General features: G+C 35.6%; 1 protein-coding gene across 3 annotated transcripts in view; it reads right to left on the reverse strand.

The window, feature by feature from the left end:
• Window positions 1–4,980: 4,980 nt before the first annotated feature.
• Window positions 4,981–20,312, reverse strand: part of LOC145989716 (uncharacterized) — a 79,680-nt gene continuing 64,348 nt past the window's right edge. For 2 of the 3 annotated variants that reach the window (XM_083124976.1, XM_083124975.1), the window contains 2 exons: window positions 15,975–17,162; window positions 7,162–7,233 (listed from right to left, as the gene is read on the reverse strand). In XM_083124976.1, coding sequence (XP_082981102.1) covers window positions 15,998–17,162 — 1,165 coding nt within the window. In that variant the 3' untranslated portion in view covers window positions 7,162–7,233; window positions 15,975–15,997. Of the gene's footprint in view, window positions 7,234–15,974; window positions 17,163–20,312 lie in introns of all 3 variants that reach the window. The other variant, XM_083124978.1, reaches the window with a different exon arrangement.

Raw genomic sequence — 20,312 nt, forward strand, 5'->3', positions numbered from 1 at the left:
AGTGATTCACTGCTTTGTTCCTGGGCAACAGTAGTTCCATTTGAAAACATCAAATGTCACATATGTAATATACAGGGAGGGCCAAGCAGATGTTATCACTGAAATGGATATGTCGAGGTTACGGTTAGTATATTTTTAGGTATTTGTTTTCACTGTAATTTACATGTGTGTATGTATGTAGGTATGTGAATGGTACAAATGTTCCATATAACATGTCTCCAGTAATCACTTGCAAGGCATATATATAAACATATAACTCATCATCATTCAAATTGCCATATAAGTGGCCAATCCAATGTGCACGACCCCATACAGCTGAGTGCAGGCAGGCTATTTTACATCATTTCAAGTGAGATATCTTGGACCACTTCCTGTACAGCCCTGGCCTTACATGTACCCACTTTAATATATTTGTTCAGCTGAAGAGATTTCTGACAGGACAAGGTTTTGACAGCAGCACTGCAGTACAGATAGTCCCAATTTTTGCTGTCAGACACATATGCCATGGGAAAACAAAATTTAGTGTTATGCTACGACCAATGCCAGAACAACAGTAGTAATTATGCCGAAAATTAGATTAGGAGTCACTGTAACTAATGGTCTTAATTACTACTGATATTATTGTTTTATTTATGCCTAATCGATAGGGACCTTGATCTTTCATTTTTCTTCCAAATTGGTGTTATTCCTTCTTTCTTTCTCTATTTATTTTTAGTATTATTTTTTCCCAAAATTCACATTTTCATTTTAGCGCATATTGTGGCAAATATACCTAAATTTATACCTTCATGGTATTTTTAAACTAATGTTTTAAATTGTACGTCAAGTGGTGTACGTATTTTCGTGACAGTTTGATATGTTGGAACCGATTTTTGAGGAAGTTATTTTCCATTATTTCTCGCTCGACAAATGCTGATGTTACGACTCCCCTGTGGAGGTAGGTGAGCACTCGTTCTCCACCAAAATTGCACCACTTAGCTCGGTGATTCAAATCACTTCTTGTGCAACAAATGCTGATGATGCGGCTTCTGTGTGAAGCCCACCACTTTGCTCTGTGGTGCAAATTGTTCTGATAGAAGTTGAGAAAATCCTGGGAAATATTTGATTGAATGTGGCTGTCGGAATTATTCGAAGTACAACCAACTTGCATTATAGTTTTCTCTTGGATAAAATGTTGGAAAACTTGTGTGTTCTATATATACAAATATGGCACATTTTGTTTCTTTAAGCCTAAAAGAGACAAGAAAGTAGGATTTCGAGGTATTTTTCGTTGTTTAAGCACATTTTTAAAATTCGCAAAAAATGCCAACAATTCACATTTTATGCCAAATTCTCGTTATTTCACTATTTCGAACTGGTGAAAAATGTGTCCACACATCACTGCACATTCATGAACACTACTTCGCACATTTTCACTATGATCACGTTGCGAAAAATGAAGGTCCCTACTAATTGGAACTTACTTTCTGAATGCCCCTTGTTTAAATCAGTAGATGAAAAGTGAAAATTTAGCAGGTCTGGCATAGAAATGTCAATAACTGAAGAAAGGACTGAACTTTTAGGACTGAATGATTCGAGTAATTATGATATTAAATTTTTACGTATTTATTATTATAATTTTATTTCATAACATTGGACATTCAACAAGTTTAGACAGACAGGACCGAAGGGGGTGGTGGGTGGCGTGAATTGCAATACGAGTGTTGCAGAAAACTCGAGGTTGGGAGCATCATGCACTTGTCAAATTTATATGACGTTTACCAATGCAGATTTCTGTTTTACTTTTTTATGACATTATTCAACATTTGTTGGATTCTTCTTGGAAACTAATGTTAACTAACCTGTGCAAAACCTGTATTACACCTGGATGATGAAAGAAAACCTTTGTACGCTTTTCTACATTGAATAAGATTAAGTTAGCCAGAAGAGTAATAAAATTCCAACAGCATATTTGCAGTGGTGCAGCAGACTAAGGCTCCACTTTTGTTGGATGTTGCATCCGACAAACGTCGGAAACGACAAAAAATGTTATACTGGAACATCCAAGAAACACCGGATTCATGAGAGAGCAATGCATGTGATTTTTGTCGGATGTCGCAGAATGACAAGTATCGAACTGCTACGTTCGACAAAAATAGCATGCATATAAGGAGCCAAAAAGTTTGTTCAATGACATGTTGTACCACACCAGACAAACTCGGATGTACAAGGCTCTGTTTATGCATGGACATTTTGTCAGATGTTGCAGTCCGAAGACATCCAACAAAAATCAATTCCATAAGGATGCCATGCATGTGATTTTTGTCGCATGTTGTAGCGAACATTTTGTCGAAGTTCAACATTAGTCAGGCGGCGATATCTGACAAAAATCGTATGCATCAAAGGAACCTAAATGTTCATCCGACATGTACCACGACATTCAACAAATGACAAGGTTGCATAGTGCCCTTTTTGTTGTTTTCATGTTCCTTAAGAATGTCTGATAAAATACCATTATATGACGTCCAACAACTATCGGACAGTGCCACAGTGGTAATGCCCCTCCCCCCTCAACTCTCTATCTGTTGACTGGTCTGTCCCCTTACTACTTCCATACAGACAACAAAAATGATAATCCAATGCATTTTCCACTGATATTTAGAGGCTTATCAAATTTGTCTGCCCCTCAAATTATTTCTCTCCCTCCCCACTGGTTTCTGTTCTGGTGCTATGGTTGTGTTGTGCATAAAAGGGGCCTAAAAGTTGAGGGCGAGATTTAGCAACAAGATTTCCTGTTCCCATGCAGCGCTACATAATGACATCTTTCAAAGCAAATGCCTGGCACATTCATTCCATCGCATAAAAAAAGTCACTAAAGGCAAAATTCCCTGACATTTCCCTGACTTTTTTTGACCACTCAAATTCTCTGACTTTTCCCAGTTTTCCAGGTCGGTCGCTACCCTGAGCATACCCTTAGTGAATGAAGACAGTGTCTCTTCGAAATTAATCGGAAATATCCATTAAATTGTGCAATGCGGAAATAGGAAATTTCACATAAGTAATTGTTAAACTGCGTATTCAGGATCTTGGTAGTTGCACGAAAAAAGATTCTTACAGAGAGCTTGATCGAATCGAGAACAAAATGCCTCAAAGTTCATCAATAAATGTTTTACATATTTGTTTTCCAGCTGAGGTGGTCATCTGTTTCCTAGGTGATCAATTTATTAACATATGTTACACTCCTTACATGATGTTAGAATCAGGCAATAACAATACCGTGTGGCTTATCTTACGTATGGTTTATTTACATAACACTCTCCCCATCTCCTTATTACAAGTTCACAGTTATGATGGTGCTTAAATGAACTGCAAGATTATCTTTCCATGTAAATATTTAGTTGAATGTCGGGTATAGAATTATGTTCCAGGCAGTCAGAATACTGACTGCTTTTTCGAGACAATATCTGCTCGATAATGATTTGAGCAGCTCGGGAGTAAAACTTAATAACCCACACACTGTTCAAATTTGGTTCAGTTGTTACAGTCTCCTGTTGCTCACACATAGTGAACAAAGTCCATTTAGTAGTCATTAACTGGCAAAACACATGAAGATCTACATAATGGACTAACATTGACTTGCATTTTTCTCAGTTCCATACGTTTGTGGGTTACAGTGAAACCCCGATTTTACATTCCCGGATTTTAAATTTTCCCACATACATTTAATTTTGATGGTTCCAACATAGCAAAATGCTATAAAATTTTCCTAGATTTTACATTTTCCTGTATTTAAAGTTTTTTCAGCTTGGTCCCCTGAAAAACTTAAAATCGGGGTTTCACTGTATAAAGTTTTACTCCCGAACTGCTCATTTGTAACATGTTGAACGAATAAATGCTTTCTATCCAGAGTGAACTGTTAAATGCTTTTTAAGACGATCTTTCCTTATGAATCCTTTCTTGCACGTTGAACAAACATATGCCCTCTCCTCAGCATGAACTCCTGAATGCTTTTCCAGATCTGCCTTCCTTTGAAATCCTTTGTTGCATGTTGGACATATAAAAGGCTTTTTACCAGAGTGGATAACTGAATGCCTTTGAAGGTAACACTTCTCCGCAAATAATTTATTGCATGTTGGACATTCAAATTTCTTCTCTCCGGTGTGAATTCTTAAATGTACTTTTAGACGGTCCTTTCTTGAAAATTTTTTCTTACATTTTAAGCATTCAAATTTTTTCTCTCCAGTGTGAATTGATGAATGTACTTTAAGATAATGACTCGTTGTAAATGATTTGCTGCATGTTGAGCATGCATATAACTTCTCCCCAGTGTGAGTCCTTGAATGCCTTTTCACTTCGGCTTTAGAAATAAATGCCCTGTTGCATGTTGGGCATGGAAAGGGCTTCTCTCCTGTATGAGTTCTCATGTGTGTTTCAAGATGATTTCTTCGAGTAAATGTTTTCTTACATTCAGGGCAACATAACATAAATTTCGATGGCAAAGGCTTAAAATTCTTTCCTTTCTTAATATCCAACTTGAGCTTAGGTAGATCATGTGTCCCAACAGAACCCCCTTTTGTGCACAGTGGTTGTGAAGAAGGTTCTACGAGATGTGAATCTTTGACAAAATGCACATATCCTTGATGCAATATGCCTCCAATGCCAGAGTTTTTCCATGTGCACCTGGAAATAGATATAATTGATTAAAAACAATTTTGAAGTTAGAAGCCTTGATGTGTTTTAAACCTTATGATATGCTGGTTAAGAAATCAACCAAAGAGCATGTCAAAGTTTTGAATATATATTTTTGGTTAAAATTAATATCAATAAAAAGTTGACTGGTAAATAATACAGTAACAATAATACAAAAATGATATATAAACTTTGTCAAGCTCCGGAAGGTATAAAAATACCAGATCACAAAAATCAAAAGAGGTTTTCAACTATAACAGAATTTAATTTACACAGTTTTAAAAAATCTAGTACAAATTATTCATTTTAAACTTGAACAAGTTTTACAATGCATCACAAATTGTAGGATATGTACACACATTGCATTACGTCATTAAAAGTTTCACTTGCACACATCAGCTGAGGTACAAGAGATTGTACAATGTTAAAAGAGTATTGTTATTGATAGGTAAAACTGATAATATAAGTGTAAAATACAATGCAAACATGTATTGAAGTCTCAGCTACTTAGATAAAAGTTAATTTGATTCGAATTATAAGCAAACTGGACTACATCACAGATAATTATCAACAACATAGCAAATTTATGGATTCAATGAAATAAATAAATCCAAGAAACATTATCAACAGTAATTTACTTAACCTTCTACCATCTTCTGCAACAGGTACAAAGTCATAAAAAAGATGTATATATTGGTTAACAGTACTCAAAAATTTTTAGAATTGGTGGGCATTTAGCAGAGAGTTGTGTCAAGTATTGCATATTTCAGTATATACAAGGAAGCTGGAAATTACCTATTCTCAGGACAGCAGACCATGCTAAAGATAATAGTACTCCTTTTCCCTTCAGTTACAACTGGAAAACAATGTTTCCCTTTTTAAAACTGTTACATTTTTTACCTCTTTTGAGATTTCTTTACTGCATTTTGAACCTTCATTGTCAATTCACGAAATTCATCGGGAGATTTGTGCCATATATGGAGAGAACATCGTGAGTGACAGTGATGTTCAGCAATGGTGTCGTGCTTTCAAGGATGAATGAAGGAACATCCACGACGAGACAAGTAGTGGACACCCTTCAATTGTAACAAATGGACTAGTCTTCCAACCTGAACGACAAAATTCGTGACAATCTGCGGTTCATGATTACCAAACTGTCGGATGTCTTTCCAAAAGTGTCCCGTACGGTGATTATCACCTCTTCTTTCCAATAATGAAGAAGTGGCTAGGAGCAAAGTGCTTCAACAAGGACAGTGTTACTCTATGGCTGAATGCACAGGCAGCAGATTTCTTTGACATGGGTATTGTAAACCTTGTTCGCCGATTTGATAAGTGTCTCAACAGAAATGGTGCTTATGGAGAAAAATAGCTTAGAGTTCTTTCTTTCAGTTGTATATAATTAAAACTCTCACAATGTCCTGCTGTTTCTTTTATACCCAAAAGGAAGTTACTTTCCGAATGACCCTCGTAAAAATGAAATTCGTAACTTACTGTTTACATGTTTAAATCTTTTTTTTTCATTTCATAGAATGTGTCATCAATTACCAAAAGCAATTACTCACACTTGTGGATTAAGGATCATATAGTACACACATGGAGCATTAAAAAAAATATCTTGAGGGTAAATATATTTTAAAGCTGTAATGTGAAATCTTAATTTCAATCTCAATAAAGATAAGACCATAGAATAAAATAAGTCAAAAATCCACATAATTTCAATTATTATTATTATTTTTTTTGAATTGATAGTAAAATGCACCATTGTAATATGTTCCACATAATTTATTTGGGTGCTTTAATTAAGGAACCTTCCATTACAATTAAAAGAAAAACCAACAAAATAATGTAAACAGTAAAGTGACAAATGAAGTGTTTTACTTTATGTGTGCCTAACACTTGCAAATTTCAAGCGAAAAATTCCATCTCGTATATTGTTCAAAACCTATTATTCCTTATCACAAATGTGGCAGAAGAGAATGTTTATTTAGTTCTTCTTCTGTAGCGAAAGGCCTCGAACACAACGTGCACAGGTAAGGTTTTAAATCATGCACTCCTACGTGTCTTTGTAAATTTGACAGTAGATTGAATGGCCTCTTGCATACTGGACATGGATACGGTTTCACTCCAGTGTGGATTATTGCATGTTTCAAAAGATCTCCCCTTTGCGTAAATGCCTTGTCACATGATGAACAAACAAATGGCTTTTCTCGAGTGTGGTATTTTATATGTCTCATTAAGGTCCCCTTCTGTGTGAAAGCTTTGTTGCATGTTCCACACACAAATGGCTTCTCTCCTGTATGAGTTCTCATGTGAGTCTCCAGATGATTTCTCCGAGTAAAGGTTTTCTTACATTCAGGGCAACATAATTTATATTTCGATGGGAAAGGCTTAACATTCCTTCCTTTCTTAATATCTAACTTGAGCTTAGGTAGATCATGTGTCCCAACAGAACCACCTTTTGTGCACTGTGGTTTTGAAGAAGCTTCTGTGAGATGTGAATCTTTGACAAAATGCACATATCCTTGATTCAATATGCCTCCAATGCCAGAGTTTTTCCATGTGCACCTGGAAATAGATTTAATTGATTAAAAACAATTTTGAAGTTAGAAGCCTTGATGTGTTTTAAACCTCATGATATCCTGGTTAAAAAACTACCCAAAGAGCATGTCTAAGTTTTGAATATATATTTTTGGTTAAAATTAATATCAATAAAAAGTTATATACAATACAAAAATTATGTATATAAACTTTGTCAAGCTCCGGAAGGTATATAAATACCAAATCACAAAAATAAAAAAGAAGTTTTTCAACTATAACAGTATTTAATTTAAACAATTTAAAAAATGCTAGTACAAAATATTCATTGGAACAAGTTTTACAATGCATCACAAATTGTGGGATATGTACACACATTGCATTACATCATTAAAAGTTTCCGTTTCACTAAAAGACTTGCACACATCAGCTGGAGTACAAGAGATTGTGCAATGTTAAAAGAGTACCTGTTTATTGATAGGTAAAACTGATAATATAACAGTGGAAAATACAGGGTGGCCCATTAGTCAGTTGACAAATTTGCAATTTATTGTAGCGGTTCAAACAAAATAAACTAAGTGATACATTTACTGAGAACATGACAAAGATAGTGCCCAAATGACCTACAACAAATGCTCAAAGTGGTTTCCATCAGTTTCTAGGCACAGTTCACATCTGTCACGCACTGAAGCACAAATTTTGTCACAAATGTCCAGGGCTCGAAGGTGTTCAAATTCAGATTGAATGCGTTCCTGCAAATGTTCCACATCACAAATCTTTACGGAGTAAACTTTATTTTTGAGTATACCTCAGACCGAGAAGTCCATCGGGGTAAGATCTGGTGAATGTGGAGGCCAGTCAACACGACCCCGTCTGCCAATCCAGTCTTCAAACGAATCATTCAAGAAGTCTCTCACAAGCAGTCGATAGTGAGGGGGGGGGGGTGCCCCATCTTGTTGCCATATTAACTTTTCGCAAATAGGCTTCATGAGTTCAAGAAGTGGACTGTTTTCTAATTCTAACAACACTTTGTGAAGCATTTCTAGGTACCCTCAGCAGTGACTAGCATGAAAAAAGTAGGGTCGGATGATCCCACCGGCAAAGATCCCTGCCCAAACAGTGACCCCAGGAGAGTTTAAATCTGTCTCCATCACCACATGTGGATTTGCAGTATCCCAGTAAACACAGTTGTGCCTATTCACTGTACCATTCAGCTTAAAAGTAGCTTCGTCACACCACAGAATACTTACTTACTCCTTGGCTGCTACAGCCCCTAAAGGGCCTTGGCCTCTCTCACTGTCTTCTGTCTTCTGTTTGACTTCTCCACCGTCTTCCTCCCATCCTCCTAAGGTCCTCCTTAACATCCTCCAACCATCTTTTCCTTGGCCTTCCTCTTAATCTTCTCCCTCCTGGTCTCCCTTTATAGACCTTCATAACCGCTCATGCATCTTATATTGGAAACTATATTTGGCTTTTTATAGTGTGCTCTAATTTCATCATTTCTCCTTATTTGCCACTGTCCATTCTCATTTACTGGCCCGTATATTTTCCTCAGTATCCTTCTTTCCCATCTTCGCAAAAGTTCTTTATCTACTTGCGCCAAAATCCATGTCTCTGCTCCATATGTCACCACTGGCTTTACCACTACCTGATATACTTTGATTTTCAAATTTCTACTCAGGCTGCGAGATTTGAAAACTCTTAACAGTGAGAAATAACTTCGATTACCAGCTGCAATTCTTGCTTTTATTTCCTCCTTAATATTATTATCCATGGTAACTAATGTTCCAAGATATTAAAAATTTTACATTTTTCGTAAGTGCCTCCATTAAGTTGTATTTGTTGGCCTTCCCTGAATTCCTTATTTTGCCCTGAGATGTATTTAGTCTTGGTTTGATTTATTTGGAACCCCATCTCGCTAGCTGTATTCTCCAATCTTTCCAGCCCTTCCTTCAATTCTTGCAGTCTTTGTGTCATCATATCAGCATAGGCTAGATTTTGGCTCTGTTGAAGAGAGTCCCTCCTGGGTTACTCCCTTGACCCACTCTTCTCATGATCTTTTCTAAGATTGAATAATATCGTCTCCTTGTCTCAAACCTTGGTTCAATGCAAATTCCCTTGTGAGCTCTCCTTCAATCTTCACCTTGCATTTAGTACCCCTTATGGAGAATTCACACCGAAGAGAGAAGATGCACGGGGCAAGTGACACTGGTTTCTTTGCTCAGTTTGCATGATGGTACCGATATAATTGCATTAATCAGTTTATTAGTCACCCGAAAATAACGTAACAAGATACATTGTGACATTTAAATTGCATTGTAAAATTTGTGCAAGTTATTGAAACTTGGAAGAGGCATGTTTTGCACGAGAAAACTGAGAAATAATATGCACTGACCTCAAACTGTGTACGCTAGACTTTTCAGCCTGAATAAAGCGAATACCTAAACACTAGAGAACTGGTTCTCAACCTTTGTGAAACCATGTCACGGTATTTTTTTTTTAAGTCAATGCCCTTAGCCGAAGAATTTTACTCGCAAATCTTTACAGTATTTAAGATTTTATGCATGAATTAACATGTACCTATGAAATTAAATATTGATAAATAAATTCTAGCATAATCATAAGAGTAATAATAGTTTGATTACGTGTGTAGGATTGTTGACAAATATAAAAATATGGAAGACAAAATGGTAACGTCGTCTCATTGTAATTAAGTGATCCCGGGTTAGATAACCGAGCAGATCCAGTTCTGATTACTCTATTTGTGCATAAAATGGAATTAAAAAACAAAAACTCACAACTCAAATATGATATTGGGATTATGATAGTTATCAACCAGTTTCAGCAAAACATTTCGGTGCTCAGTATAGTTGATACGAGGGCACGGTATTGGGTCGCGGCCCAGCGGTTGAAAAACAATGCACCAGAGTACTTTACCATGTTGACTAATATATTTTGGACTAAAGCGCTTCCATAAGCTGACATTTTCAATTACAGCCGATAGATAACTGCATTAAAAAACTCGATAAAGTGAAATGAACGTTGTGTTTAAATCTTAAAACATTGTACATATCGATACTTTATTATATCAACAAATTAGAGGATCAAACATAATGCCAGTAGGGCTCTCTTCTAGAGTCTAAATACAGCTCGTTGTAATGAAGCATTCGCTTCGCATGCGCGAACAACAAACTGAAGCAACACGAAGCATGGTATTGAGAAAACGGCACAGTCCGAGAGGCACGTAAGCGACACACGACACGTGCATCTTGCCGTGTCTCTTCAGTTCGAAAGGTTGCATTGATTACTGAGTGTTGGCTTCCAAGCGACACGTGTTTCGTGTTTCTTCGGTGTGAATGCTCCCTTAGAGTCGTTCTGATTAATCTTATTAGCTTGCTTAGGATCCCTAGCTTTTTCATTGCCTCATATAATTTTCCTCGCATGATACTGTCATATGCCTGCTTAAAGTCTATAAATAACTGATGAATATTAATGTTATATTCATAACATTTCTCCTCTATCTGCCTAACCATGAAGATTTGATCCGTAGTGGATCTGTTTGGTCTAAAACCACACAGATAATACCCTATTATTCCTTCAGTGAGTGGTGACAATCTTCCCGCTAGGATCTTTGCAAGCACTTTGTATATTACACTCAGTAGTGCTATACTCGTTACTCCACAGAATGGTTTTGTAAAAGTCTGGAACAGCTTCTTGTCGTATTAGATACCACTCGCAGAATTCTGTACACCTATCAGGATCATCGTCATTTAGGCGTTGGAGTAAAGTAGGCTTATATGGTAACAATGTCAACATTTTCATTATCCTTTGTAGGCTTGTTCGAGCTATGCCGTACTCCCTGGACGCTTGTCTTGTTGATTTCATTGGTGACTGCACATAAACATTGCGCAACTACATGCAAATTCTATTCTGTTGTAACCGATTCTACTTGAACGGGGAAGTTCCGCTACTGTCCCAGTCTGTTCCAATCTCTTATTCAGTTTTTGAATACCTTCCCTAGATGGAGGTGCAATGTTTGGAAAACGTTCTGCAAATAACTCAACAACAGCACTGTAATTATGGTTCTCTTGCCACCACATTTGCAGTACACTAACACGCTGTTCTGTAGATAGTTTTCTTCTATCCATTGTTGTTTCACAACCAACGAACATGATCACCAAACCAGCACTTACGACAGCACACACGGCAAATTCACCTTACACCGCAATTGAATTACGGCAACTGCTGCTCTAGTCAAGTAACTACTATGCTACTCTTACGAGCGTCTCATAACTGGTAGTGCCAACTGACTTATGGGCCACCTGGTACAATGCAAACATGTATTGAAGTCTCAACTACTTAGATAAAAGTTAATGTGATTCAAAAATCATAAGCAAACTGGACTACATCACAGATCATTATCAACAATATAGCAAATTTATGGATAAAATAAAAAATCCAAGAACATTATCAACAGTAATTTACTTAACCTTCTACCATCTTGTGCAACAGGTACCAAGCCATAAAAAAATGTATATATTGGTTAGTAGTACTCAAATATTTATGAGAATTGATGGGCATTTAACAGTAAGTTGTGTCAGGTATTGCATATTTCAGTATATACCAGGAAGCTGGAATATACTTATTCTCAGGACAACACAATATGCAAAAAATAATAGTACTCCTTTTCCCTTCAGTTACAACCGGAAACCAATGTTTCCCTTTTTGAAACTTTGTATTATTACATTTTTACCTCTTTTGAGATTTCTTTACTGCATTTTGAACCTTCATTGTCAATTCATGCAGTTCTATTTTCTTCAAAAATTCCAGAACTGAAATTTCATCTTTAACCATGAAGTGAAAATGCAAGGACAAAAAGGGAATGCAGGCATCTTCTTCAGTCATTATAGCCTAACATCAATACGGAGAAGAGCAGACTGCAGAAAGTAACTACTTTTGTCCTTTTCCTCACCTTTGGTAGTTTAACCTCAAAATGTCCTTTTTCAAATACTCTAAAAATGAAATTCGTAACTTACTGACGTTTACATTTAAATCATTTTTTTTCATTTCATAGAACAAATGTGTCGTCAATTACCGAAAGCAATTAGTCACACTTGTGGAGTAAGGATCATATAGTACACACATGTAGCATTAATAAGAAGAAGGTTTTGAGGGTAAATATATTTTAAAGCTGTAATGTGAATCTCAATAAAGATAAGACCACAGAATAAAATAAGTCAAAAATCAACATTCAAATATTATAATAACAGTTTATATACACTAGGGTGCCAAGGAAAAACGAAGTTTAAAAATTTTAAAGTCTTACCCCTCAAAAATGTTCCTTTTGGCATAGTAATTATCTACCAAAAATATTAGGACATAAAAATTATATTTACCACTTCCTCAAAGCATTTGAAATTTATTACATTAACTAATTTTAGGGAAATTTATTTACATGACAAAAACGTGTGAAAACTAGTTATTAATAGCCATAAATGTAGTATTTCTGAAGCAAAAAGTACTGTAAAGAGTCAGTAAGTGAATTACAAAACTTTTTGTAGCCATCAACTCAATGTTCAATGGAACTTGTTGCAGTTACACTTTCTACGAGTTTCGACTTCTTAGGTTCGGGAAATTCACGCCGGTGCTTTTCCACAACCTGCAGTAGAAATTGTTTCTGTTCCTCCTGATTTGTTAGTATAGGATTGAATTCCTGAATTAGTGAAATTCCACGCTCTGCAGCGTCATTCACCACCTTAAGTGATTTAACTCTGACTTGAGCAACCAAATAGCTATTAAGTGATGTCCACTTGGATGGATGCTCTCGAAGAAAGTCCTGCGATATATCAAGTGCAACAAAAATATGTCTTGTGTTCACAGTAACGAAATCAGATAATCGCTTTGAAGAAATGTCACAATTGTCAATGTCAAGGTTGATTCTCTTAGCAGGTTCGTTTTTTTCATCTCGTGAAAGAGCACTGACCATCAGAATTTTGTTCTCCACTGACACATTATCATCAAAGAATGCCAAACCTACTAGGTGTTCGCTTAAATACCAAAGTTGATGCAGGAAACTTTTCAGTGCTGCATTAGCTACAGCTTTATTTGTAATCCGGTATTCAACTAATTTTTGCAACAGTTCCAGATCTTGTTGTGGAGCAGAAGCTGCACAAGGACAAGTAAACCACACCTTCAAATATATGGACACAACGAACAGATTAAACTGCCGAAGTTGGGAAAGTTCACGGGTTGTAAGGTGAAATTGTGAGCGAAACAGGTAGATCTTAAAACAATAAATGAGTTTTGCCATCCATCTTGCACGATGGTAGGCACCTGGCGCATTAATATTAGCAGCACTAGATAGGTCGCCTAGGAAAAGAATTGCTAAATTCAACAATTCTTTGTAATCGTCTCTGGGTTGATGTATGTGCAACTGGTTTTTCAAAAAAGTCAAAATGTCATCTTTAATCGGATTCAATTTTACAGTTAGCTCTATATCACTAATACTGCTTTCATAGGCCTCTACATTGATAATGTTCCACACCGATGAAAATCTCTGAAACAGTTTTATTTGCGGACCTCCACCGGTCTCAAATAATGTTTCAAATACTCTTGCAATGCTAAGTTCATGAATATAATGTCTGCATGCCAAAGATAACAATTTTTTATTCATCTTCTGCTCAAGCAATACACATGCGCCACTTTTGCTCCCTGTATTACTTGCAGTAGTATCGAATGACATACTACAAACAGAATCAGTCAAGTTCCAATCTCTTAGTGCGTTATACACTGCGAATGCCTGCGCTTCACCAGTACCATTTTGTAATGATGGGACAGCTAGCAATTTCATTAAACCACATCCAGAGACAAGCACTGCAATTCTGTCTACAGATTTAGCAGAACCCCCACACTGAGGAATTTCCAAAGAGGGTAATAGCTTGGTATCCCAGTGAACAGTCAATAGTGTGTCTGGTGAGAAAGTCTTTTTGATTTGAGTAGCAATGTTCTCTCTGTTTCGTCTTCGAAACTGTCTACAGGATTCTTTATTTAAAGTTAGTTCAGCAGGATTGTGACCTAGAGATTTTGCAGCAGCAGCCAAAATATAGGTAGCATTTCTGTCGCTTACCTTTGTACGATCCAGAGCAGCGCCCAGCTCTGGAGTAAAGAAATTAGTCACGCGTTGCTTTTTAGAATGTGAGACATCTTCAGCTGAAGCACTAAAAACTGGTACCATATCATCTGATGAACTATCGTTTTCAGTCTCACTGCTGCCACTAAGCACTTCAACATCAGTTGTCACCAACTCCTTCTTTCTCTGCTCTTCTTTGCGCTTTCTTAAATCTTGTAAAGATTCTTGCTTATGACGCCGTTCTTCCTGTCTGGCTAACTTTATGTCAACCGGCCCCATACTTCCCCTCCTTCCTTTTTCTCGCTGTGCTTCCAAGAACATTTTGTCTTCCTTGATCTTTATGAGACTCATGGCATCAGCATGGGCAACATCAAACAAATCATCCAAAGCTTCTGTAAATGCTTCTTCTTTATGTTTCTGTGTATCACTTTTTCGACTGGCATTTTTCTGTAATGTTTGCCATTGTCCATATAAATTTTTAATTTTCACAATGATATTGTATTCTTGACGAGTAGGTATTCTCGCCTTTTCCCACAATTCTAGAAGCTCCATCGTTGTCCTCCTAGCACTTTCTTGAATGGTCTGCTTTTCATTTGTGTGAGAATGAAAGAATCTTGCTAAAATTTGTCTATTTGATGGCAATTTGCATCCTGTAATTAAATCTATAGTGCCACCAATCAACCAAATTCCACGGTCTTTTCCAATTTGTGAAGTCATGGCAGCTATCTACCTGAAAGCAAAAACGCACCTAATTATTGCATTTATAATTTGTAACAGCGTATAAATATGTTAAAAATATAGATCCTGATTATAAATTCAAAACGTGTTCAAAAATTTTAAATATTCTCTCATTCACTAAATAAGTGATATTTTTTTAGGGTTAGTTTTCTTTCATAATTCATTTCAAAAGTAACTTATCCAAATATACATATTGCGTAGTTAATTAGTTATCATCGAACATAAAACAAAGGTAACTTTATCAATATCCTTTACAAATATTGTTTAAATAAAACAAAAAATTGTGTAAGATTTGTTCATTTCTATTGTCTTTACCTTCTAAAATGTCCTTATCTTCTAAAAAGTCTTTATACTCTTTATCTTCTAAAATGTCCTCATCTTCAAAAAAGTCTTCATACTCTTTATCTTTTAAAATGTTTATCTTCTAAAATGTCTTGGTGCTTTATCTTCTAAAATTATCAAATCATTGGAAATAAAACCTAAAACAAAAACGTGATTGTGGACGGTAGCCATTTTGAAAGCACTGTGCTGCCATTTCAGAGAAGAGAAACTTTGATAATTTATTAAAAACATAAAATTGGATATTTTAATTATTGAACTGTATCATATAGAAACTTTTGAACTATATTTAAAAAATCACAAGCAGTTCCCTCTTTTCGTCAAATTTCATTTACAGCACTTTTTCTGGTAATAATTATAAAGTTCAATGCTTTTGAGGGACCTGTAAATATTAAAAAATTTTGAAGAAAAAGGCATTTATCTTATTTTTAGGTCAAAAGGAAAAAATTTAGGGGGTAAGACTCACAAAAAATATATATTTATTTTTTACCATGCATTTCCTTGGCACCCTAATATACACACACAAGGAAGGTTCTGCGTAGTGAAGGGATGAATTAAAACTTACTCGGAATACATGGTTAGTTTCATCTAATGTGAATGTTTCTGGTGATATTGAAGACTATCTTTCCTCGCAAATGTTTTGTTGCATTTGGTACATAAAAATGACTTCTCCCTTGTGTGAATTTTTAAATGTTTTTTAAGATCTTCTTTCCTTGCAAATGCTTTATTACATGTTGGGCATATGAATATTTTCTCCCCAGTGTGAACCGTAGAATGCTTTAAAAGATGATCCTTTCTTGTAAATTGTTTGTTGCATGTTGAACAAATAAATTCCTTTTCACAATTGTGAATTTTTGAATGTAGATAAAGATTACTCCTGATCGCAAATGCTTTATTGCAAGTTACACATACAAACGGTTTCTCACCAGTGTGAATTTTTGAATGATTTTCAAGCTGACTCTTCTTAGAAAATTCTCTTTGACATGTTGAACATTCAAATCGTTTCTGTATAATGTGAATTCTTGAATGTATTTTAAGATATTCCTTATCAGGAAATGAGATGTTGCATACTGAGCATACAAATGATCTCTCTCTAGAGTGACTTTCCGAATGCTTTTGAAGATCATCTTTCCTAGCAAATACTTCGTTGGATGTTGAACATTTGAATGTATTCTCCCTACTGTGAACTGTTAAATGCTTCTTAAGTTCATCTTTCCTTGCAAATGCTTGGTTGCACGTTGCACATTTGAATAATGTATTTTCCCTACTGTGAACTGTTAAATGCTTCTTGAGATCGTCATTCCTTGCAAATGCTTTCTTACAAGTAGAACATAAAAATGGCTTTTCTCCAGTATGAATTTTTGAATGCCTTCTTAAATCTCCTTTGCGTGTAAATGCTTTATTACACGTTGAACATGTGAATGGTTTTTTCCCAGTATGAAGTCTCATGTGAATTGTAAGGTAATCTCTCCGCCCAAATATCTTCGTGCATTCTGTGCATGAGAAAAAATCTTTGTCGGCTAAAAACTTAAATGCACTTCCTTCCTTAATTTCGAATTTTGAATTAGGGTAGTCTCTCCTCACAAAAACACCTTCTGAAGATTCTTCAGAGCACTGGGGATCAATTGTAGTCTGTTCTGAAGTGTTGTTTGAAAGTGAAGGAGTTCCATCAATGTGTAAATATTCATCCAAATAAATGTGTTCCTCATCTTGATGCAAGTTTCTTTCCATCCAGGAATATTTCAAAGGGGACCTGAAAGTAAATTTCATTCATTAAAAAAAACAATGTTTCGACTTGAAAATTGTAAATATACTTCATTTGGTTTTATTTTTAGTCTTATTTTCATTAAATTTTACTGTTCACATTTATGGTAGTTTTAATGGAAGAAATGAAAACTAGTAAGAACAGTAATCATTGCAGTACCAAGTGATTTTAGAAAATGCTCCTGTGGTACAATATGGTAAGGTATGGGAAAATTCCCATGCACGTGTCACCATACACTCACACAACTCACGATAAATTTCATGTGCTTTCTGTCCCTTTGAAAACAGAAACCGAATCACACTCCGCAGCTCAACTGTGTCGAATGTCTCGAGCATAGCTGCCATTTTGAAACAATTGAAACAACTCTCGGCATGTGTGAGGTGCACACACCTGCCATATCGTGGAAAGGTGGTGAAATACATGTACTTCCAAATGTATATTTAAGTTTTTGTGAATACATTTCCATTTGGCTGTAAAAAATTTACTCAATTACTTTTTGATATCCCCTCGTATTTTAAATATATATGCCACTCAACTTAATTGAAATAGAAATTTGGATACATTGGAATTACATACACCCTTTATATTATTAGCATTTGGTGAGAAGTAGTAATACGTAAAGTTGAAATAAAGAAAACATGTACTTGTAGCCTTGAATTTTTGGATAACAAAAACACAAGTAAGGAAAATTACAGTCTTCGGGCCTTTACCTCGGGGGCCCCGGCTGCACCAGCCTAGTTATGCTCCTGAATATAATACAATGCATGGTAAAATGCAACCAATATCTAAATGGGGACTTTTTACAGGAAGAGTTGTGAATCCCTTGTAATTCAGACAGTTGAAGTTTGTAAACAATATGAGTTTAATCAAATAATGTGAGAGCGAATCTTGTATTTAACAATGATAAAGGCAGTAGTAATGCAAAAATGCTAAGCACTGCATAAAGAAGATGAATATCAATTGGATATTACACGTGTCTCAAGTGAAACATGTAAAAAAATGTTTTGGAAGTTTAGTTTTCTGTTGCTTCAAAATATTGAGCTCCTACGTACCATGTTTGGTTAATAAGGTGTCTTTTTTTAAAAAATTATTATTATTATTATGCCATTCATCACTGAATTAAACTTAACGATTTGTGCCAATCTTTCAATATAAAAGTCAAAGACATGGTATATGGAATATGTATTTTCACTCTCATGTTGCATCTTGTTCACTACTTGGAAAAATTGTACTGAATTGACACCGCATTCAAATTAATTGAACAAAAGTGACCAATTTTCAACTTGCAAGGGTATTCTGTATTATCTACTTTGAGATCTGCTTGTTTCTCATGAAGTATTGGTACTACCTTAACTGAATATTAAGAATTTACTGTTATAAAAAGGGAAATTTCAAATTCACAGAGATGTTAATTTAAAGATTAAAATCCAATGTATCTTACTTTGTATTATAAACAATTAGTTCCTTTTAATATTAATAGAGTGGAACCCCGATTTCATTTTCATTGTTTTTGTAATTTTTTTTCATTTTACATTTTCCTGCATAATACATTCAATCGTGATGGTCCGAACATAGCAAAATGTTATAAAATATTCCACATTTTAAGTTTTTCAGCTGGTTCCCTGAAGAACGTAAAATCGAGGTTCCACTGTACTAATGTTCACACCTCATTTGCCCACCCTGAAAAAGGGAAGTCCATAATTCATACATTTGACAAACATTGCACTTCAGTACCAACAGAGGATAGCAAACTGAGAGTAGGGTACCCATGACTGTTCTTTGTGAGCATCCCTTCATGAATATTGTGTAGTCATCACCATCATCATCACAATTAGAGAAAAGTGGCAGAAAAGCGACACAAAAATACAAATACAATTGTCCCATGAGATGGCTGAGCAGATTATCTAAGCCTGCAAAAAAGAGGGTTGAGTAGGGAAGCTTATCTTCCTTTTTCAGAAAATGTAATGCAACTGCACTCCAAACTCAATATGAAATTTATTTTGATTCAGACATGGTAATAAATAAATAATAAAATGGAGACTAAGTAATCAAGTCCAGTTTTTGGCATGTACTTGCTTTGCTCTCTAGCTTTCACCACATCATGTGGCTTCCTCGGGAGATGGACAAGACTAGTCAAGGTTTAAAACATGGGGAAGGTAAGTAAAAAAGGTTAAAAAGTTAAAAACAGGATAAAAAGATAAAATACAATGCAGTTGCCAGCCAGAAATGGAGTAGGAAGGAGTGACAGGGCACTGCATTGTCTTTTATCTTTACACCTTTTTTGAATTTCCCTTCCCCATGTTGCTTTATTACTTAGTGAAATGATGGCATGTGGTGTAAGTTATTCCTTATCTAAAACAGAAGGAGAGTTTCACCCTTTTGTTCCAGCTTTGTAATAGACTCTGGCAACACCATAACAACGTTTTTGAAAGAAAGAAAAAAGAATGTACTATTTTTAAAAAACATTCTACAATTTTATCGAAAATGTAAAAAATAAGGGCATTAACATGAAAAATAGGCAGTAGGGTCAGTGGCAAAGCGTCCTATGAGGCCAGGAGGCCGGGCCTACCCACATCATTACTCTTTTAAAAGTGTCTTTACTTATTTCATCAAAACATATGTAATGCAAAGGTTTGAGATTTTCATTTATGATAATTACAAAAACAAATCTAACCCTGTACAGTATATGAACTTTCTACGGAATGAGGCACATCTGCTGGAGCCTCTTCTCTTCACATTCTTTCGTATGGTCGAAGAAGCGGAAGCCTAATCTTACGAGTACTGTACGTATGCTTAAAATGTGTTCATGAGGCCAGCCTCACGGCGTTACCCACTAGGATGAATAGAATATCAGCAACACTGCATTTCTGCCAGGGTTGAAATTTGTGGTGTACCAACATTTTATATAAACATTAGCCTGTTTTCATGCAGAGATATTTCATTTCATTGTACATTCCTCCATATTTTGTACGAAACTAAGGTCTTCCTTCCTTTCATTCTCAAGATTAAGTGAAATCGAAAATTACGGAGTACTGTAGTTCTGACTTCGTTTTCTGGTCAGAGTGCTGATGGTCTTGTTGATTCACCCAACACCGTAGCATAAACAGAAAGTCTAAGAAAAAACTTATATTTCTAAAG

The sequence above is a fragment of the Lepisma saccharinum genome, chromosome 7 (assembly GCF_977018435.1).
Source record: "Lepisma saccharinum chromosome 7, izLepSacc3.1, whole genome shotgun sequence".
In the NCBI taxonomy this organism is placed as follows: domain Eukaryota; kingdom Metazoa; phylum Arthropoda; class Insecta; order Zygentoma; family Lepismatidae; genus Lepisma; species Lepisma saccharinum.